At 36.0% G+C, this 17884-nt stretch overlaps 2 protein-coding genes across 6 annotated transcripts; both read left to right on the top strand.

Moving 5' to 3' along the window:
- Window positions 1-485: 485 nt before the first annotated feature.
- gpr35b (G-protein coupled receptor 35 b) lies at window positions 486-5478 on the top strand. 5 transcript variants are annotated; one of them, XM_038271871.1, is made up of 2 exons: window positions 486-521; window positions 3784-5478. In XM_038271871.1, exon 2 carries the CDS (start codon window positions 3790-3792, stop codon window positions 4663-4665), a length of 876 nt encoding a protein of 291 aa, XP_038127799.1. In that variant the 5' UTR covers window positions 486-521; window positions 3784-3789; the 3' UTR covers window positions 4666-5478. The 5 variants fall into 5 exon arrangements, with proteins under 5 accessions (XP_038127799.1, XP_038127767.1, XP_038127791.1 ...); XM_038271839.1 differs by lacking the exon at window positions 486-521 and adding an exon at window positions 3474-3532; XM_038271863.1 differs by lacking the exon at window positions 486-521 and adding an exon at window positions 3488-3532 and having other exon boundaries at window positions 3789-5478.
- Window positions 5479-12767: 7289 nt separating this feature from the next.
- Window positions 12768-14405, top strand: LOC119774473 (G-protein coupled receptor 35-like). Its single transcript, XM_038272000.1, has one exon. It carries the CDS (start codon window positions 12805-12807, stop codon window positions 13678-13680), a length of 876 nt encoding a protein of 291 aa, XP_038127928.1. The 5' UTR covers window positions 12768-12804; the 3' UTR covers window positions 13681-14405.
- The last annotated feature ends 3479 nt before the right edge of the window (window positions 14406-17884 follow it).

Here is a 17884-nt window from a genome sequence, read left to right on the forward strand (position 1 = left end):
TTAGTTAAAGTAGTTGTTTGACAGGCAAATCTATAGATGTAAAGAGATAAATTTGGCAAAAAGTTCAGGCCCAGAATGGTGCAGGCATGCCTCAATAAACTGCAGTATTATTAAAGGAAAATGAAAACTATAACATGTCACACTTTTTAGATTTGCAGAATGCATCATTCACAGTTATGCTTAACACTTTTCCAAGTGTTGAACTCATGAGGCCCATTGCTTCTTCAGAGTCCACTTTAAGTTTTCTAAAACCACTAAGTTTTTCCTTAAATAGATTGAAACAGTTAAAAGCAGGACTTTGCCCTCCAAACCTCACAACTCTCTCATTTGTTCCTGTGTCATCAATTTTCTCACTTCTTCCATTAGGTCCGTCCAAAAAGTTTCTCCAGATTACATTTTCAGACAGACCCTTTTTGTTTTTACAAAGCTTTCAATTGTGCTTTCTCACTTTCTGCCGTCAATTGCTCCCCCTGGCAGGATGAAGTTTCAGTTACAGTCTGTCAGGAGGACAAGCTAAAAGGGTGAGGTTCAGCCACACTGCAAACATCCTATTGAAAACTACACAGAGGCGAGCAAAATCCCAATAGACATGTTATTTTTTTTACAGTAACAAATGTCTATAATGTGGTAGAAACACTTTCTTTTAAATCTTTTCAAAACCACAATCTCTAACCTTTGTAACTTAAAGGCTGCGTTACCACTTGTTTGCTTAGGCTATGCATGTCTGTGACCTATTTGTACTTTCTATTCTCAATCCCACATTTGAACTTTTTGCATCGCAGAAACCCATTTAATGTTGTGCAAGAAGTTGCTAGTGAAACTTCTTGTATGTTTCAGTAATTATAACCACAGCTTCACCGCATGCTGGGGTGCATTTTGGAAGAAGAGAGGGGAATCAGATTTTTCCACTTTTAGCTCCCACCTAATGGCTTCTGTATTGTTCCAAAAACCCATATCAGAATCGGAATCAGAAATACTTTAATAATCCCAGAGTGAAATTACTTTTGCTACACACTCAAGATATAATTTTTATTTAAATATATTAAATATACATAATATATATAAATATTAATATATATATATATATATATATATATATATATATATATATATATATATATATATATATATATATATATATATATATATATATATATATATATATATATATATATATATATATATATATATATATATATATATATAAATTCAGAATTTTTTATTTTTTTCTTGTAACCTGTTTAGAACTTTGGTTTCAGATGTGTTTGCTTGTGGTTTCAACAGGATGCTGGGAGGTTGTACTCTTTAGCTATGAAGCACATTTCTGTATGGGTTCACTGATTACTTCTATAACTTTGCAAAATGTAATAATTTTAACATACATAAAAATATAAAGAAATGTATGGCAAAAACCATAGACACATCTGCAGTTTTGCACAGGCATTAATCTATCCAGCCGCATCTTCATCTGTATTAAGTTTATTTAGTGGTTTAAATACATTGTCTACTTCTCAACACACATTCAGTTAATTCTATCTATCTATCTATCTATCTATCTATCTATCTATCTATCTATCTATCTATCTATCTATCTATCTATCTATCTATCTATCTATCTATCTATCTATCTATCTATCTATCTATCTATCTATCTATCTATCTATCTATCTATCTATCTATCTATCTATCTATCTATCTATCTATCTATCTATCTATCTATCTATCTATCTATCTATCTATCTATCTATCTATCTATCTATCTATCTATCTATCTATCTATCTATCTACCTACCTGTGTTGAAATGACACATGTGAATACGCGCTACATAAATAAATAAATACATAAATATACTGAATTGAAACTGAATTATAGATAGATCGATGGATGTCCTTTCTCTGTTAGTATCTATTATACTCCACTTGTCTCTCTTTTACTCTGTTCTACATGGTTTGGTTAATTTTCCATTACAATTATTTACCTTCACAATGTGGGCTGGATATTCAATACAAGTGTCCTCATAGTCCAACAAAGTAAAGTGATGTGATTTGTAGTGACACAACATCCGCTGTTCAGTCTATTGCTGCAGATGGGAAGACAAAACACTCAAAACAAATACAGGAGAGAGGCCAGCCACACATTTAACTCAGGATATATATACAGTAGAGGTTAGTAGTAACTAGTGACATTAATTCACTTTTGAGTATCTTTTGATAAACAAAGAGTTCTTTTATGAGTAGTTGTATTTTACTGTAGTTTTAATTTTCACTTGAGTAGTAACCTTATGAGTGTCAGAAGGCTCAGAATGAAGGACCCAGAATCCAGGCAAGACAGCCAGTGATACATTAAAAGGTGTTTATTGAAATAAGTGTGCGGCTGCTCATCTACTGTGGCAGGCTCACTGGAAACTCTGCAGGAGTAGAGGCTCAGGTCAGTAACTTCAGTACTCAAATAAGGAACAGCAATGAAAGCATGAAAGCCACCAACCTGGCAAAGTTAAGTCTGTGCCCAGAAGAAGGAGTGTAGTCCAGAAAAGTGTAGCTCCATTGCCAGCCAAACACGCAGATGTCGACAAGGTCGACAACAGGCGACATTTAGGGCAACAATCCGGAAAACAGGACTGGCAAAACAGAGCAGAACAGGGGCGGCCAAAACTCAGAAGTCCGTGGTCAGAAACAGGTCAGGAACAGGCAGGACTAAACACATACAGGATCACCAGAGTTAGTCTCACTTGGAGGGGGCCACCTGCTAGGCTGCTGCAGACAACTTTGAATAAAGACGAAAAAATATTTTTCAGTATTTAATCGTGTTTCTTCTACACATAGCTATGTTATGCAGCGACTAACATTGAGGTCTGTCTTTAATCCCTTTGAACTGAAAGTTGGCTGTTATCTGCATAACTGTTTGTTTCCTAAACAAAGACACCAATTAAGCCAAATTTTTCATTACCTTCTCTAACACAGAAAGTATTTGCATAGTAGCAGCGGATCTGTCTGCCTGAATTGATCAAATTGACTTTGTAAAGTGCCTTGAGATGAAATGTGGTATGAATTGGCACTTTAGAAGTGCTAAACTGTTGAATAGAAATGAATGGTGCTAAACAGCTTTTTTTTTACAATAATTTATAGTCCTGCACAGTTTTTTATTTGATTAAAACGTGTTTCTAATGAACCTTTGTCTTATAAACTGACCCTTATATATTACAGTCAGTATGAGCCCTTTACATCAAAGTAACTTTCTTAGTGAGATAAAGGGCAAAAGTCATAACTATTAACTAGAACACTGTTCAAATAGTCTGCAAAACAGTTTGTCTTAATTGTTGAAATAAAGAAAATTAACTTTTCTGCTTATTGAAATGTTTTTAGAGGGTTTTAAGATCTGCATCGGTTTACACCTTCTGTTTTTTTAACTAAAAATATAACATAGGAAATCAAAAACCACAAACAGACACATCCTACGATTGAGCACAGAGAAAATTCTAGCACATGTTGATAGCAGTCTGCAAAACTCACAATCAAGATAGCAGCTTCTTTGGTAAGACTTCTACCATTTTGTGTAAAGGGATTTAAGCAACAGATTGATGCTCCCATTTTCTAACTCCTGATTTTAACTTGATTTACTCTAAGGTATGTTGAATGGCAATTAAGCTGCACATTTTATGGCTTTCATTCATTGAGCTCAACTCATACATGTCTGATTGTGGGGAGAATTAGTTTTTCACCTGATTACTTAAACACAGATGATGCTATTTTTAAAAAAAGTTTCACAACTGCTTTTTCTAACAGTACAGGATGTTCTCCAATGTCACTGTCATCTGTGATGCGACCGTCAATGTGACTGCTTGCTCCTACAGCACCCTTGAGGGGTTGGCTTACAGTCTGGTGTTTCTCCTCGGTCTCCTCATCAATAGTGCGGCTCTGTGGGCCTTCATCGCCAAACGAGCCTCCTGGACTGACTGCCACATCTACATGCTGAATTTGGCTGTGGCTGACTTTGCCCTCATCATTTTCCTTCCATTCAGGATCTATGACGCCTTCTTCTGCCTACCTAAAACATTTCTCTGCACTTTTCTACTTTTCACTCACTACATCAACATGTATGCCAGCATCCTGACCACGACAGCCATCAGCGCCCACCGCTATCTGACCATCAGGTTCCCTCTGCAGGCTAGATCATGGAGGAAGAAGAAAGTTGCAGCGGTGGTCGTATGTTTACTCATCTGGGTGATTTTGGTCTCAGTTGTTGTAGTTGTTCGAAAGCAAAACTATCCTGACAAACTCTGGACATGCTATGAAAGATGCAAAGATGCTCGTTTCCGTCCACAGTTTACAATAGCCCTGGTATGTCTAGGCTACCTGGCTCCTCTGATGATAATCGTGTTCTGTTCCAGTCGAACCATCTGTATCTTGGTGAAAGAGCAAAATGAGTCAAAGGACAAGAAAAGAATTGTTGAGATAGTTAAAGCAAACCTGATTGTTTTTCTTGTCTGCTACACGCCGTACCACATTGCAATTATGATCAGCTTATTCTACAAAGTACCGTCAAACTGGATGTATGTATATTTACCCTCTCACAGGTTTTTACAAGTGTCTGAGTGGATTGCTTCCACAAACTGTGTCTTAGACTCTATAAGCTTCTACTTTTTATTGAAAAAGTTTTACAAATAAATAAATGATAGCATAATAACACTCCTACGGTATTGCCTATTGCTTGTATATAGGTGTGTTGTTTTTTTGTTTTTTTTTAGAATAGTGACTGGCACACTGGAAAGTTCTTAAGAGTTGCTTGAAATTAAAAGATTCTTAGAGAGAAACACTGACAACCCAATTTTGGTTTCCCGGTAGAAGCTCAGATGTTTTTTTAATTAAAAATACTTTTGTTTCAGCTGCTTTTGTACGTGTCAAAAACAAGCTCAGAATGGACCATGCTTTTGTGCTAGCAGCTCCTAAGTTGTATATCAATCTTCCCTTGGTTATCAGACAGGCCTCTTCACTTTTCTGACTGTAACTGTATATATTATTCATTTTATTTAGTATTTATTTTCAAGTTTCTTTATTCTCGGTTAATTGTTATCTAATGTCTTTCAGAAAAAAGTAATTCCTCCGACCATTTTAAAGTCTTTTTTGTAAAGAGAAAATGAAGGTTTGTCAAAACGGAAACCACTGACTAAATATAAATGCAGTTTGTAAAACAGGGAAGTCAGTCTCCCTCTGAAATCGTGTTTTTAAAAATTGCCACCTGTAAAAAATGTGTGACATTTTAATCATCATTTATTGTTTTTTTTTTTTTTTTTTTTTGTCGGCTTTCTTTTCTGAGTTATATTTGTGAATCTGTGGTTGTGGCGACATTTTTGTATTGCAGATCAGCAGTGAGATATCATACTGTTTGGTTATTACACATTTGCACATGGTGATCGCTCACAAAGTACAGAATGTGCACCACTGACAGCTACTCCATCCTGAGGGTTCAGCTTACAATGTTTTTTTTTTTTTTTTACTTGTAGTCTGCAATCACTAAAACTAAAATACGTTTTTGCAAAACATAAATCACCTGCCTTTTTAAACCCACATTTTCCTTGAAGGGACCATACAAAGAAACATATCATCTTCCATGTTAGTTTAATGGTTTAGTATTAGTGGTTTAATTGGAAAAAACCTTAGAAACTACAGCAATACACTAGACAATACAGCATAATGAGAAGTGTGGAAATAATCCATGTTACATAAAATACTACATATACTCTGATAATATTGTCAACATACACCCAAACACACCGACATTTGAAAGGGTAATGAGGCCAAGACACAATTGTGGTTTAGAAGAACAATATAGTTTATGAGGTCTGTTTACAAAAATATACAACTTCAGACAATGCAGGGTTTAAGGAAACTTTGAAACATTATGAGGTCAAGCCACAAATCTATACCTAGCCTTCTGTACCCATAGCTGAGCTCATGTAAAACCTATATCACACTTTATGCATGAAAATGCACAGTCACACACATTAGAGCCGATCATTGTGCTATCTATGCAAGTGTGTGACTGAGCCTGTGCGTGTGGTTTGCGCATTGATGCTGTCAAGTTTGTTAAAATGCTCTGCTGTAGGTGTTTTTGCTGTCTGTGTTGTTTTCTGTGTTCAGGTTTCCCCATGAACGCTTCAGGAGCAGTTTGATACCAGCTGGTTGTTGGATTCTGTTATGTTTGCTTTATATGTTCCCCCTCACTCTGCACCCCCTTTCTATCCCCCTCTCTCTGTCTTCCTTTTTTTTTCTTTCTCCCCAGTCATGTTTGGCATCAGAATGTACAGACAGACCAAAAGTTTCAACAGGCCTACTCATTCAATTAGTTTTCTTTATTTTCATGACTATAAAAAACTATATATTCACACCGAAGGCTTAAAAAATATGAATTAACACGTGGAAAAATATACTTAACAAAAAACTCTGAAACAACTGAAAATATGTCTTTTATATTTGTCATTAAATAGAGGTAGGAGCAGGTGGGTCAGATGAGCAGTGATCATAAACTGGGCAGAGTTAGATAGGTTAATGATATGAGCGAATAAGCCAGTCATCAGCGCCAAGATCATGACAGCCCTCACCCTGACAATAACCCTAAAAGTAAACTTTAACCAATCCATACCTAGGTCTCAGACTTTGTTCAACCTTCAAATGTTATTTGGGGGGGGGGGGGGGGGGGGGGGGGGGGGGATTGAAAGAAAACACCAATTTAAAAAAAATTAACACCCAATGTAGTTCTCTAGGCATTATTTTATCATATCTTTTCCTAAAGGTAACTATAAAAGGCTTTAAAAACTATATGAATGGTAAATGGCATGTACTTATATAGCACCTTTATTCAAGTTAGGAGACTTGACCAAAGCGCTTTACACTACATTCATTCACCCATTCACACACACACACACACACTGATGGTGGCAAGCTACATTGTAGCCACAGCTGCCCTGGGGCTCACTGACAGAAGCGAGGCTGCCGTACACTGGCGCCACCGGGCCCTCTGACCACCATCAGTAGACAATGCAGGTGAGGTGTCTTGCCCAAGGACACAACGACAATGAAAGTCGGAGTCGGGGTTTGAACCGTCAACCCTTCGATTACAGGGCAAACTCCTCCATCCAACGCCACTGTCGCCCCAATGTTCTGATGAATGTTCTTTCTACTTGTTCTTCTTATGATTGCTGCATCTGGCACTCTGTTTAACTGTGTCACAGTCCTTGAGGAAGCTATTTGCTAGGCTGCTGCAGACACCTTCTGTTCTATTCCACCTCAGTTTATTTATATAGCGCCATTTCACAACACATGTAATCTAAAGGTACTTTACAGAGACAGTTCAACCAGATCATCCAGTCAGATTGGTTTGATGTTTTCTATCTAAGGAAAACCAGCTGACTCCATCAACTCATTGACTTGAAAATAATACCTCACAAAAAACCTGCTTGTAGAGACAGTGGAGAGGAAAAATCCCTTTGAACAGAAAGAAACCTCAAGTAGATACCGGCTCAGTGTGAGCGGCCATCTGCTACAAAAAAAAGCTGACATACAAAGGCAAACTCTCAACCAGCTACATCAATGGAATGACTGAGTATGTGACTAACTACACACATTTCTGTTTAGATAACACTGTGGTAAATATGTAACTTAATCAGATATTATTTGGACTGTCATATATTGTTTGGGAAAACCTGCCCTACTGGCTGCGTGCAAGGTCATATGCAGGGCTCAAAAAAATACGGAGGTCAAGTGTCGGTCACTTCTCAGTGGGTTCAGCGGCATGCAAATGAAACTGTTTTTAATTCTATTATTTAAAATTCGCCATTTTCAGAGTGGCCCAGTGAGTAAAACTCTTGAAGTCGCCATAGGTACCACAGAAAATGTATTAAATATTTTGAAAATATTAACCGTTTCCTTTATTTTTTTTCTGTGCACGACTTCCTGTCCCGCACAACCTGCTCTGTGCTCTTGCTTTGCTGACCTCCCAGCATCTCGCAGAAGTATAAAAAAGTTTCACATCCAACACTGATAAACCAACGTTAACTGATAAACATTTCCTTTTCAGTTCAACATCGCTAACATATCAATCACATGATGAATGATGATTCAACTGCTGGAAATTGACTGATGTACAGACGGAGTTAATTAAACTTTGGTTACATGTTCCTTTGCTGTCTGAGTAGCACGCTGCTCTGAAATCCTTCCTCTTGAAAATGCATATTTTTCTCCCAATCATCTACAACTTTATCTGCCTTCCACCAACATTCGTAGCTCAATATGCTCCTCTTCCAGTGACTGTTGTGACTGACGGACTCCCTAACAGGGCCTGTAGCCTGTTTGGAAGTTACTATGGCAACAGTGCATGTTGACGATGATACGCAGCATGTATGCCCAAACCTTTAAGCTACCTTTTTATTAGATAGGGGTTGCACTACTATTGGCTCTTCAAATATAAAACAACTTGCTGTTTTTTTGGAGACCTAGATCATCATCATACATTCAGTTTCAGTGTATTTTATTTTTATTTTATATATCATAATTTTGGAAAAACATAAATAATAAAAATACAGACATGACCTTGATGTCCTCATTGGTAGTTATGGCCCTGGCTGTGTGTTAGAACAATTAATATAAGTATAAACTGAGGTCAAATCATGGTCAAACTGATATTTTTGCACATAAATAGAATGCATTCCCCACAGCTTACATTCAGAATATAAGAGTTTATTAAAAAAGATCATTCAGCTCCAAGTCAAACATATTCCAGTTAAAAACTGTAGACTAAAGCTAGTGAGACAACTAACTATGCTACTATGTACAAAGAAGGAAAACATGTTTGAAAGCCATAATCAATGAGATGATGCATGATATCACAGTTTAGCATAAATTTTGTATTTAAGAACCAAAGTTTATCATCAAATAAGCTCTTAACTAATTTAGAGCAATTGGCAATTAATGTGTAAAGAGCATATGAAAAAACACATTAATGTAGGGTGACCAGATTTGGGTTTCTCAAAAGGAGGACACTTTTTTTTTTTTGTGTGTGTGTGTGTTGGGGGGGGGGGGGGGGGGGGGGGGTATGAAGTGCTGGGCAGCTGGGACACTTAAATACTCCCAGGGCAAAATTACTTTTGTTAGATTACTCTATATGTAATAGAGTGACTATGAGACCAGGATGATATAACACAATTTCATACAATATATATAATTTGGGGGGTCCCTGCTCCATCTCACCATCAGTTTGGGGGTCCTTGGCCTGGAAAACGTTGAAGACCCCTGTGCTAGAGGCTCCTCATCGCCTCGGCCATATCTAGACCCACAGCTTGTTCGTGATTGTCCCTCTTGTGTCAGACAATCACGTGGATTGCGTGGAATAGCGCAGAACATGCTTCAAAATTGGTCATAAATCAAAAATATCTGTGTCATACCTGCAACAAGCTCACTGCGACACACAGCTGCCGGAGTATAACCAACCCTTGAGTGGGGGGAGGGTTGCAGAAGCTTGGAGAGGAGAGCAGCACTGTGGAGCAAAACTTCAAAACCCCCTGTGATGTCATGTTTCCAGAGGACCTTTTTCTTATGAACTTACCATAAAGTATTACAGTCAGCGTTAGCCTTTTACATCAAAATTGCTTGATGAGATTAAGGCTGTCATGAAAAATTTTCACTTTGGTGAAGGTATAATGTTCACTCTCTCTGCAATGAGTCTGCAAAACAGTCTTAAATTTTGAAATAAAGTATGTTAAATTTTCAGCTTACATAGATGATTGTTTTTTAGTTGATATGACACACACACGCACACACACATGACATATGGGGACATTTCTTTGACTTGCATCCATTTTATATGGCCTAACCCAAACCCTTACCTTTACCCTAACCCTAACTATTACCAAGATGCATGGGCGTAGGTTTGCATAGGGACCATAGGGACATGTCCCTACCAAAATTTTGAACCGACCTAATTGTCCCGACCAATAATTGGATGTGAGCAACATGTTTCTAATTTACAGCAGTAGTTGTTGCAGCAGTGGCTTCTTTTCCTCTCGCTGCTCCTCTGCCTGGTCTCTCCTGTCCCTTTCATGCAGCAGCGCATGGAGCTGTGCTGCGCTGTTTAACTCCACTCTCATTGGTTGTTCTGCCTTAGGTTCCGCCTTCTCTCTCTCTGATTGGCTGTTTTCTAGTCCTGGCGTGCTTGGAGCACAAAATTTAAAATTTATTCACACTAGAATGCTGCGGTTACTACAATAAATATTAGGCTACAAAACTAGTCCCAATTAAAAAAAATGAATATCATGAACACTAAAAAACAAAAACCTTTTTTTTTTCTTTTATAAAGCGAAATATTCTGAGTCAGCCAGGAGTTCTGAAGACACAAAATGGGCAAATAAAGGCTGTAAGCCATCAACATTTCTGATTCTTATCTACAGCCAACTAAAAAAGAAAATGTGAGGGTTTCCTTTTTACCGATATTTAGTTGCTGTTACTGTTTTCATTTTTTTATGACTCTTTGAGAAAGTTCAGGTATAATTATTAGCAGGTGTTATTTCTCTTATAGAGTACAACAACAAGAAATGGGGCCTAAACATCTGCTGTTTTTCATTTAAAAAGCATAATTAGGGTTCCACATAATAATAGTTCTATTTTATTGACTATTTATACTTCTAGAAATAGGATAAAGACAATAACAAACAAAGGAAGAATATAAACATTAATTTTATCTTACATAGATTTCCACACAGTCTATAAGTAAATTAGTACAAACATTAATGTCTGGTAAAAATGCTTGAATCTGGCTGTTTATTTTGGATAATGTTAAATGGGCTCTATGCACAGCTCCACTACTTCCTGAATTTAATGCAGCTCCTTTGTTTCCTGTCTTTCATTACTGGACGAACTGATTAATCCAGGTGTGTCTGGCCAGTTACTTAGGTCATACACACCTGGATTAATCAGTGCATCCAATCATGAAAGACAGGAAACAAAGGAGCTGCATTAAATTCAGGAAGTAGTGGAGCTGTGCATAGAGCCTATTACAGATAAGATAGTGTTATACTGTCTTTTATAATTGTTAAAAATTATTTTATATTTGAATACGGTACAATTAGGCTCATTCTCAGTGTTGTGTTTGTAGATGATTCCACTAAAAAAGAAAATAGACATACAGTAAGGAGCTATTTAAACAGTCAGACAGTAAGCAATATAGGACAATGATAAAAGGTTGTGTTACATTTAATCCTTTACTATTAAAATTGCACTTATACATTATATGATTATAGGAAACACAGATATCCAGTAATAATGATGCAGTGCAGCTTGTAGGTGAAGCAGCTGGCCCTCCAGTGCTTCAGGTGATGTCTAAATAAACCAGGTGAAACTAAAATATTTCCACATTAGGAGTTCTGGATGGAGAATATTGACAGACAAAATTTTTTTTTTTAATCTTATATATTATATATATATATATATATATATATATATATATATATATATATATATATATATATATATATATATATATATATATATATATATATATATATATATATATATATTGTATTTTTACAATTTTGGTATAATTACTGATCTAAGTGGATTGCTCTGTAGGGGAAAGGGACATTTATTTTACATTTATATTATGTTTTATAGTCTCCATTCACCAGTTAATGATTAATCACATACTAAATTAGTTGACGATTATTGAAATAATCAATTAATACGATTCATTTTTTCAGCCCTAGATAAAATACATAAAATGGGCTATACAGAGTAACTACAGCCCAGATGTTCAACTTTTATAGTGAAGTTAATATTTTAATGAATGTATTATTTTGCTGGATACAGAGAGAGCATAGTAGGTAAAATATAAGAGTGGGGTTTAACTCTGCACAATTGTATATCTTCAAAAGAAAATACTGTATTTACCTTCTCTATTAGTCATGCAAATGAAACCATTTACAAAGTGGAAAACAGTCCAAATTCCACATTCATCAGAGCCAGTGTTACTTCAAACATTGATAAACAGCATCTAATGAGTGTAGAGCTTATAACATTTTTATTAATGGAGCAAAATCATGCTTTTCTCTTTTAACAATGAATTCGTCTTATCAGTACGGATGCCCACATCGAGCATAAAAAAGGGCACGCATATTGCATAGCACCAATGACACCCGACCAATAGTGTCCCCACCAAAGTTCAAATCAAACCTACGCCCTTGCCAAGATGTACCTAATCCTAACCTAAACTGAATTCACACCTTAGTCCTAAACCTAGCCCCAACTCAAAGAACAGAACTTTACCATATAGGGACCAGTTGAATGTCCCCATATGTACCTGTAAGTCCTCGTATGTAGGATATTTGACAAAATACTTACCTCACATTGTAGGTAAAACAAGACCACACACACACACACACACACACACACACACAAAACAAATAGCTGACAGGCATGAGTAGAGATAACTCTAGTCAGACATGCTGATATAATTTCTGATGCTGCTAGCACAGTCTGCAACATTCACAATCAAGATAGCAGCTCCCTTGGTAAGACTTCTACCATTTTTGTGTAAAGAAATTTAAGAAATAGATTGATGTTAACTCCTGATTTTAGCTTCATTTAATTTACGTTTTGAATTTCAGTTAAGAAGCCTTTTTCATTGCTTTTATCCTTTCTGAGCTCAATTCATACATGTCTGATTGTGGGGAGATTTTGTTTTTCACCTGATTGTTTCTTAAACACAGATTATGCTATATATTTTTTAAGTTTTACAACTGCTTTTTCTAACAGAACAGGATGTTCTCCAATGTCACTGTTATCTGTAATGCGACCGTCAATGTGACTGTTTGCTCCTACAGCACCCTTGAGGGGTGGGCTTACAGTCTGGTGTTTCTCCTCGGTCTCCTCATCAATAGTGCGGCTCTGTGGGCCTTCATCGCCAAACGAGCCTCCTGGACTGACTGCCACATCTACATGCTGAATTTGGCTGTGGCTGACTTTGCCCTCATCATTTTCCTTCCCTTTAGGATTTATGATGCCTTCTTCTGCCTACCTAAAACATTTCTCTGCACCTTCCTACTTTTCACTCACTACATCAACATGTATGCCAGCATCCTGACCACGACAGCCATCAGCGTCCACCGCTTTTTGACCATCAGGTTCCCTCTGCAGGCTAGATCATGGAGGAAGAAGAAAATGGCAGCGGTGGCCATATGTTTACCCATCTGGGTGATTCTGGTCTCAGCTGTTGTAGTTTTTCGAAAAGAAAACTATCCTGACAAGCTCTGGACATGCTATGAAAGATGCAAAGATGCTCCTCTCCATCCACCGTTTACAATAGCCCTGGTATGTCTAGGCTACCTGGCTCCTCTGATGATAATCGTGTTCTGCTCCAGTCGAACCATCTGTATCTTGGTGAAAGAGCAAAATGAGTCAGAGGAAAAGAAAAGAATTGTTGAGATAGTTAAAGCAAACCTGATTGTTTTTCTTGTCTGCTACACACCGTTACACTTTGCCTTTGTGATCAACTTATTCTACGAAGTACCGTCAAACTGGATGTATGAATATTTACCCTCTCATAGGTTTTTACAAGTGTCTGAGTGGATTGCTTCCACAAACTGCGTCTTAGACTCTATAAGTTTCTACTTCTTATTGAAAAAGTTTTATATATAAATCAATGACAGTATAATGAAGCAGTCCTATGGTATTGCCTACAGTGTGTATATCGGTGTCTTGGCTTTTTTTTTTTTTTTATAGTGACTTGCATACTGTTAAGTTCTTAAAAGTTGCTTGAAAGGAAAGGATTCTTAGAAACACTGACCACCAAATTTTGGTTTGCTAGTAGAGGCTCAGATTTATTTATTTTTTTATTGAAAACGCTCTAGTTTCAGCTGCTTTTGTATGTGCTAAAAAACAGGCTTATAGCGGACTATGCTTTTGCTGTAGCAGCTCCTAAGTTGTGTATCTTCTCTTGGTTATCAGACAGGCCAATTCACTTTTCTGCCCGTAACTGCATTAGACCTATCATCAATACTGTTTCTTTAAAATATTCTTTAATTTTCATTTTATCATTTTACTGTTATCATATAATGTCTTTACTCCGTGTTCAATAATCTGGTTCTAAACTGTGGATGTTTATTGTGCTATATTGATAAAGCTGGTATGGTATGGCTTTTCAAAAAATCTGTGATGCCTAGTAGACAAGGTTCAAAGTCTATTTGGAAAAGAGACAGACATACAGCATTACAGATCCTCCACGATGCCTATCGAAGGGCATGAGATGTTCTCTTATGTGAATCTTTTGTCTCAAAACCTTCTGGTATGCTTGGTGCTGAAAGCTCAACTCATTCTGATCTGGTCAATGTAAACACTTCCAAGCAATTTTTAATTAAAGTTTCTTATAGTGGGACAAAATGTGTTTCTGTAATCATTTCAGTTCATGAAATATTTGCCATTCTATTACCGTACTGTCTCACCCATTATCACATGAGTGATACTACAAATCATTTTAATACCTTTATGTCGAACACACTTTTATATGCATATTTAACTTCTGTATAGTAGTATGGGATACATTTGACAGCATAAGACATGTTTTTTTTTATATAAGGTTTGTTTAACTTTGGAGTGTATTTGCCAAAGCAGCTTATCCACACTTACTCTGCTTTAACAGTCAGGACATAGTTCTTTTTAAATGTAGGTTTAAGGTAGTGAAGCAAAGAAATAAGTAAGATGGCATGCCCTTAGCAAAAAGTAGTTTATTCAAGTATACTAAATGTGCACTAATTTCATACTTTAAATCAGGCAGTGCACTTAGAGTTTAGTTATTCTAAACCATATTCCATATACTTAATTATATTACTTAGTAAACAATAGTATAGTCAAGTACACTTGACTATACTATTGTTTACTTTATTGTTTACTAAAGTATACTTTAATTATACTTTAGTAAACTTAAAAATGTCCAAATTTAGTTCGAAGAAATATTACTTTAGTAATACATCAAGTACCCTAAAAGTACATTGTTTGGTATAATTTCTAAACTTATACTTAAGTATTCTTAATAGAATTTACTTCAAGTATACTACTTTTTGCTAAGGGTGGGATTACATTGGATTCAGCATAATTCCTGTGGGTGTAAAAATTAATAGTAAAAGTAAAAAATGTTTTCTTAATATCCTAAATTTTTATATTTCTTAATTTTCGTGGGCAGTAAAAGAGATAAATAAACTCCTTCCATCATTTTAGTCCTATTCCATTTTTGAACTCAGAGAATGATGAGTAATAAGGTGAATCTAAGCTATGTCATAAAGGAAACCTCTAAGGAAAAGAAACATAAATGCAGCTTCAAAAAAATGTGAGTGTCGACTTTGCAGATTGAAATTAATATTAAAGACAAGCTGAGGAAAGTTTACTTAGTCGCAAAATAAACTCAAAACGGTTAATAATTGAGACCACAGTTGTCACGAGAAGCCAAATGTTGCTTTCAAGTTATGTTTACAAAAAGCCAACTGTCAAAATGTTATCAGTCTTAATTAAGTTGCACTACATACAATTTTTTTTTACTGTTTGTATTGAGATTTGTACATCTGGGATTGTGGAGAACTTTTGGTATTCCAGATTAGCTGTCGAATACAGGGGTGGCGTGGGAAAACTTTTCAGCGGTGTGTAATGGCAAAGACTTCCCACTTTATTCCAAAAATTGTCAGAAATTTTTTATTTCATATGTAAAATTAATTCTTTATGTTCGTACTTTAAATAATCAGAAATAGCAAACATTTATGGAAAATGCACACTTTTAAATAGAACAAAAATATCCCACGATGAGAAGATTGCTTTTGTCATTTGAAAAAACAAAAACCAGAAACATTAACTCTAATGTACAGCACTGTAGAAGTGCACAAATTTCTGCAGCATTATTTGTCATCTTGTCACAAGATTTTTGTTTAATTATGATTAAGCTTACGTTACATTTAGGGGTGAACGTACAGTAGTTGTAAATACTTGGCAGAGCAATGTAAAAAAAATTATTGGTTTATATTTTTTTCTTATCCTGCATGCCTGCATGCCCTACTACTAATATTCGCAAAATCTACTTCTATGTATTTATATATTTTATCGTCATCATATTGTTGTTTTATTATTATTACAGTCCTAGGAAATCATAATTCAGGATCAAAATGACTGATAATAAAATTCACATTCAAGTTCCGTTCTCTTTGTTAACAAATGCATCAGTTACACTCACTTCAATCAGTGTTTCTCTCTAGTCTCATCAGATGAATGTTGTAAATTCAGTTTCCGACAGTGATATTTATCTCCTTAAAAAGTTGAAAACTTCTTAACAGCATAAACTGATATAAAGCTATAGCCAGTATATTATATAAATTATATATAAGAGCTGAATGCATAGCACGTTATGCACTTTAAGGTATTCAATAAATGCTAATAAGGGCAGCCATGAAAAAAAAAATCTCCAGTCTAGACAGACCGGAAATTTTTTTTGTTATCATAATAAGTGAGAACTTAGGTCTTCGTGTCACAAAGTCTTATTCAAGCAAGATACCAGCTTCAAGGTGCCTGTGAGTTTCTTTGTAGTTTTTTTTTTTTCTCTCTCTCTTTCTCGCTCCTCACTACATGTCAATATCTCATTTGTTGTTATCAGCAAGAAAAAGCCTGCCTGCACATGCGTCACTATCTCATTGGTAAGATGGCGAGTGCTGACAATCATTGCGGGGTAGATTGCAGGTATTCTTTTTTCCTTTCTGCTTCACAGTAAAAGAGAAAAACACTGCTGCACATGTGCACTTCCTGGATTGCATGCTGGAACCGGTGACACAGTAGACTTGATCATTAAGAAGGCTGTGCCTGTTGTAGGTCTATCCTGGAGCCTTTTGTGACCGTTGTGGGGAGAAGAGCACTCAATAAACTGTTATCCATCATGGACAACTTATTTATTTAGTTTATTAGATAGGGACAGATACAACAAGATAGACAAATCGTAGTACAGAAATCTGATGTCTATATAATAGAGCTTATAGCAGAAACTAATTTGCAGCACTTGTCCCTAGATGGGTTTATAAATCAAAACTAAAAGTTCAATTCAGTAACAGTAAAGTTGACAAATGCAGCAAAGATTTAAAAAAACAACATTAAATTACAAACAAACTTAGTAATTAAGTTAAATAAAAATGAATACAGTAGATAAAATGAACTAACTATAAGTACACTGCGTCCTCTGCTACATCCACTGCTTGGAGTGTTTTTTTTTTAATGGGAAAACTTGTGAGAGATTTCAGTTCTGTTGGGAAAATATTCCATAGCTCTGCTCCACCTACTGAGAATGCTGATTGGGCAAAATAGGTTTTCCTTTAAGGCATTTTACACTCTACCCTAACTGCCACAGATTTGCATTCTGTTCCCTCAGGCACTTAGTGGCACTGAGGCCAGTCCATTAAGACATTTAAAAATCTGTTTAAAAATGTAAAAATAAATTTGAATTGTGAATGATAAGATGCAAAATTTGGACTAAATGTTTAATAATAAAATCTTATAGGTATTTGGTTTAGGACCATATAGGCATAGACCAAAAACCTATAGGCGTTCAAGTGGTTTAAGAGTTGTTAGGCTAGTCTGTGATTAGACTGTTGCACCATGAGAGATATGGGACAGGATTGTGGAATTAAAAAATATTTGTATATTTTCTTATGATCTTACTGGCCAGTCTGTATGTTTTGTGTGAAATAATGGTGAGCAAACAGGAGCTTGCAAGGGGACTTACGGATGGAATGAAGGCTCCATAGGTGCTTTAAAGACCTGTAGATTGATTCGGTTATGGTGAACTGAAACAGTTTGGACGTACAACAGGCACTGAAAA

Source organism: Cyprinodon tularosa, unplaced genomic scaffold (assembly GCF_016077235.1).
Source record: "Cyprinodon tularosa strain WSP-4 unplaced genomic scaffold, ASM1607723v1 ctg12, whole genome shotgun sequence".
Classification (NCBI taxonomy): Eukaryota; Metazoa; Chordata; class Actinopteri; order Cyprinodontiformes; family Cyprinodontidae; genus Cyprinodon; species Cyprinodon tularosa.

What these genes read in the sequence shown, in the direction of transcription:
- LOC119774473 (XM_038272000.1), top strand. Translation starts at nt 12,805, where the DNA reads ATGTTCTCCAATGTCACTGTTATCTGTAATGCGACCGTCAATGTGACT.
- gpr35b (XM_038271871.1), top strand. Translation starts at nt 3,790, where the DNA reads ATGTTCTCCAATGTCACTGTCATCTGTGATGCGACCGTCAATGTGACT.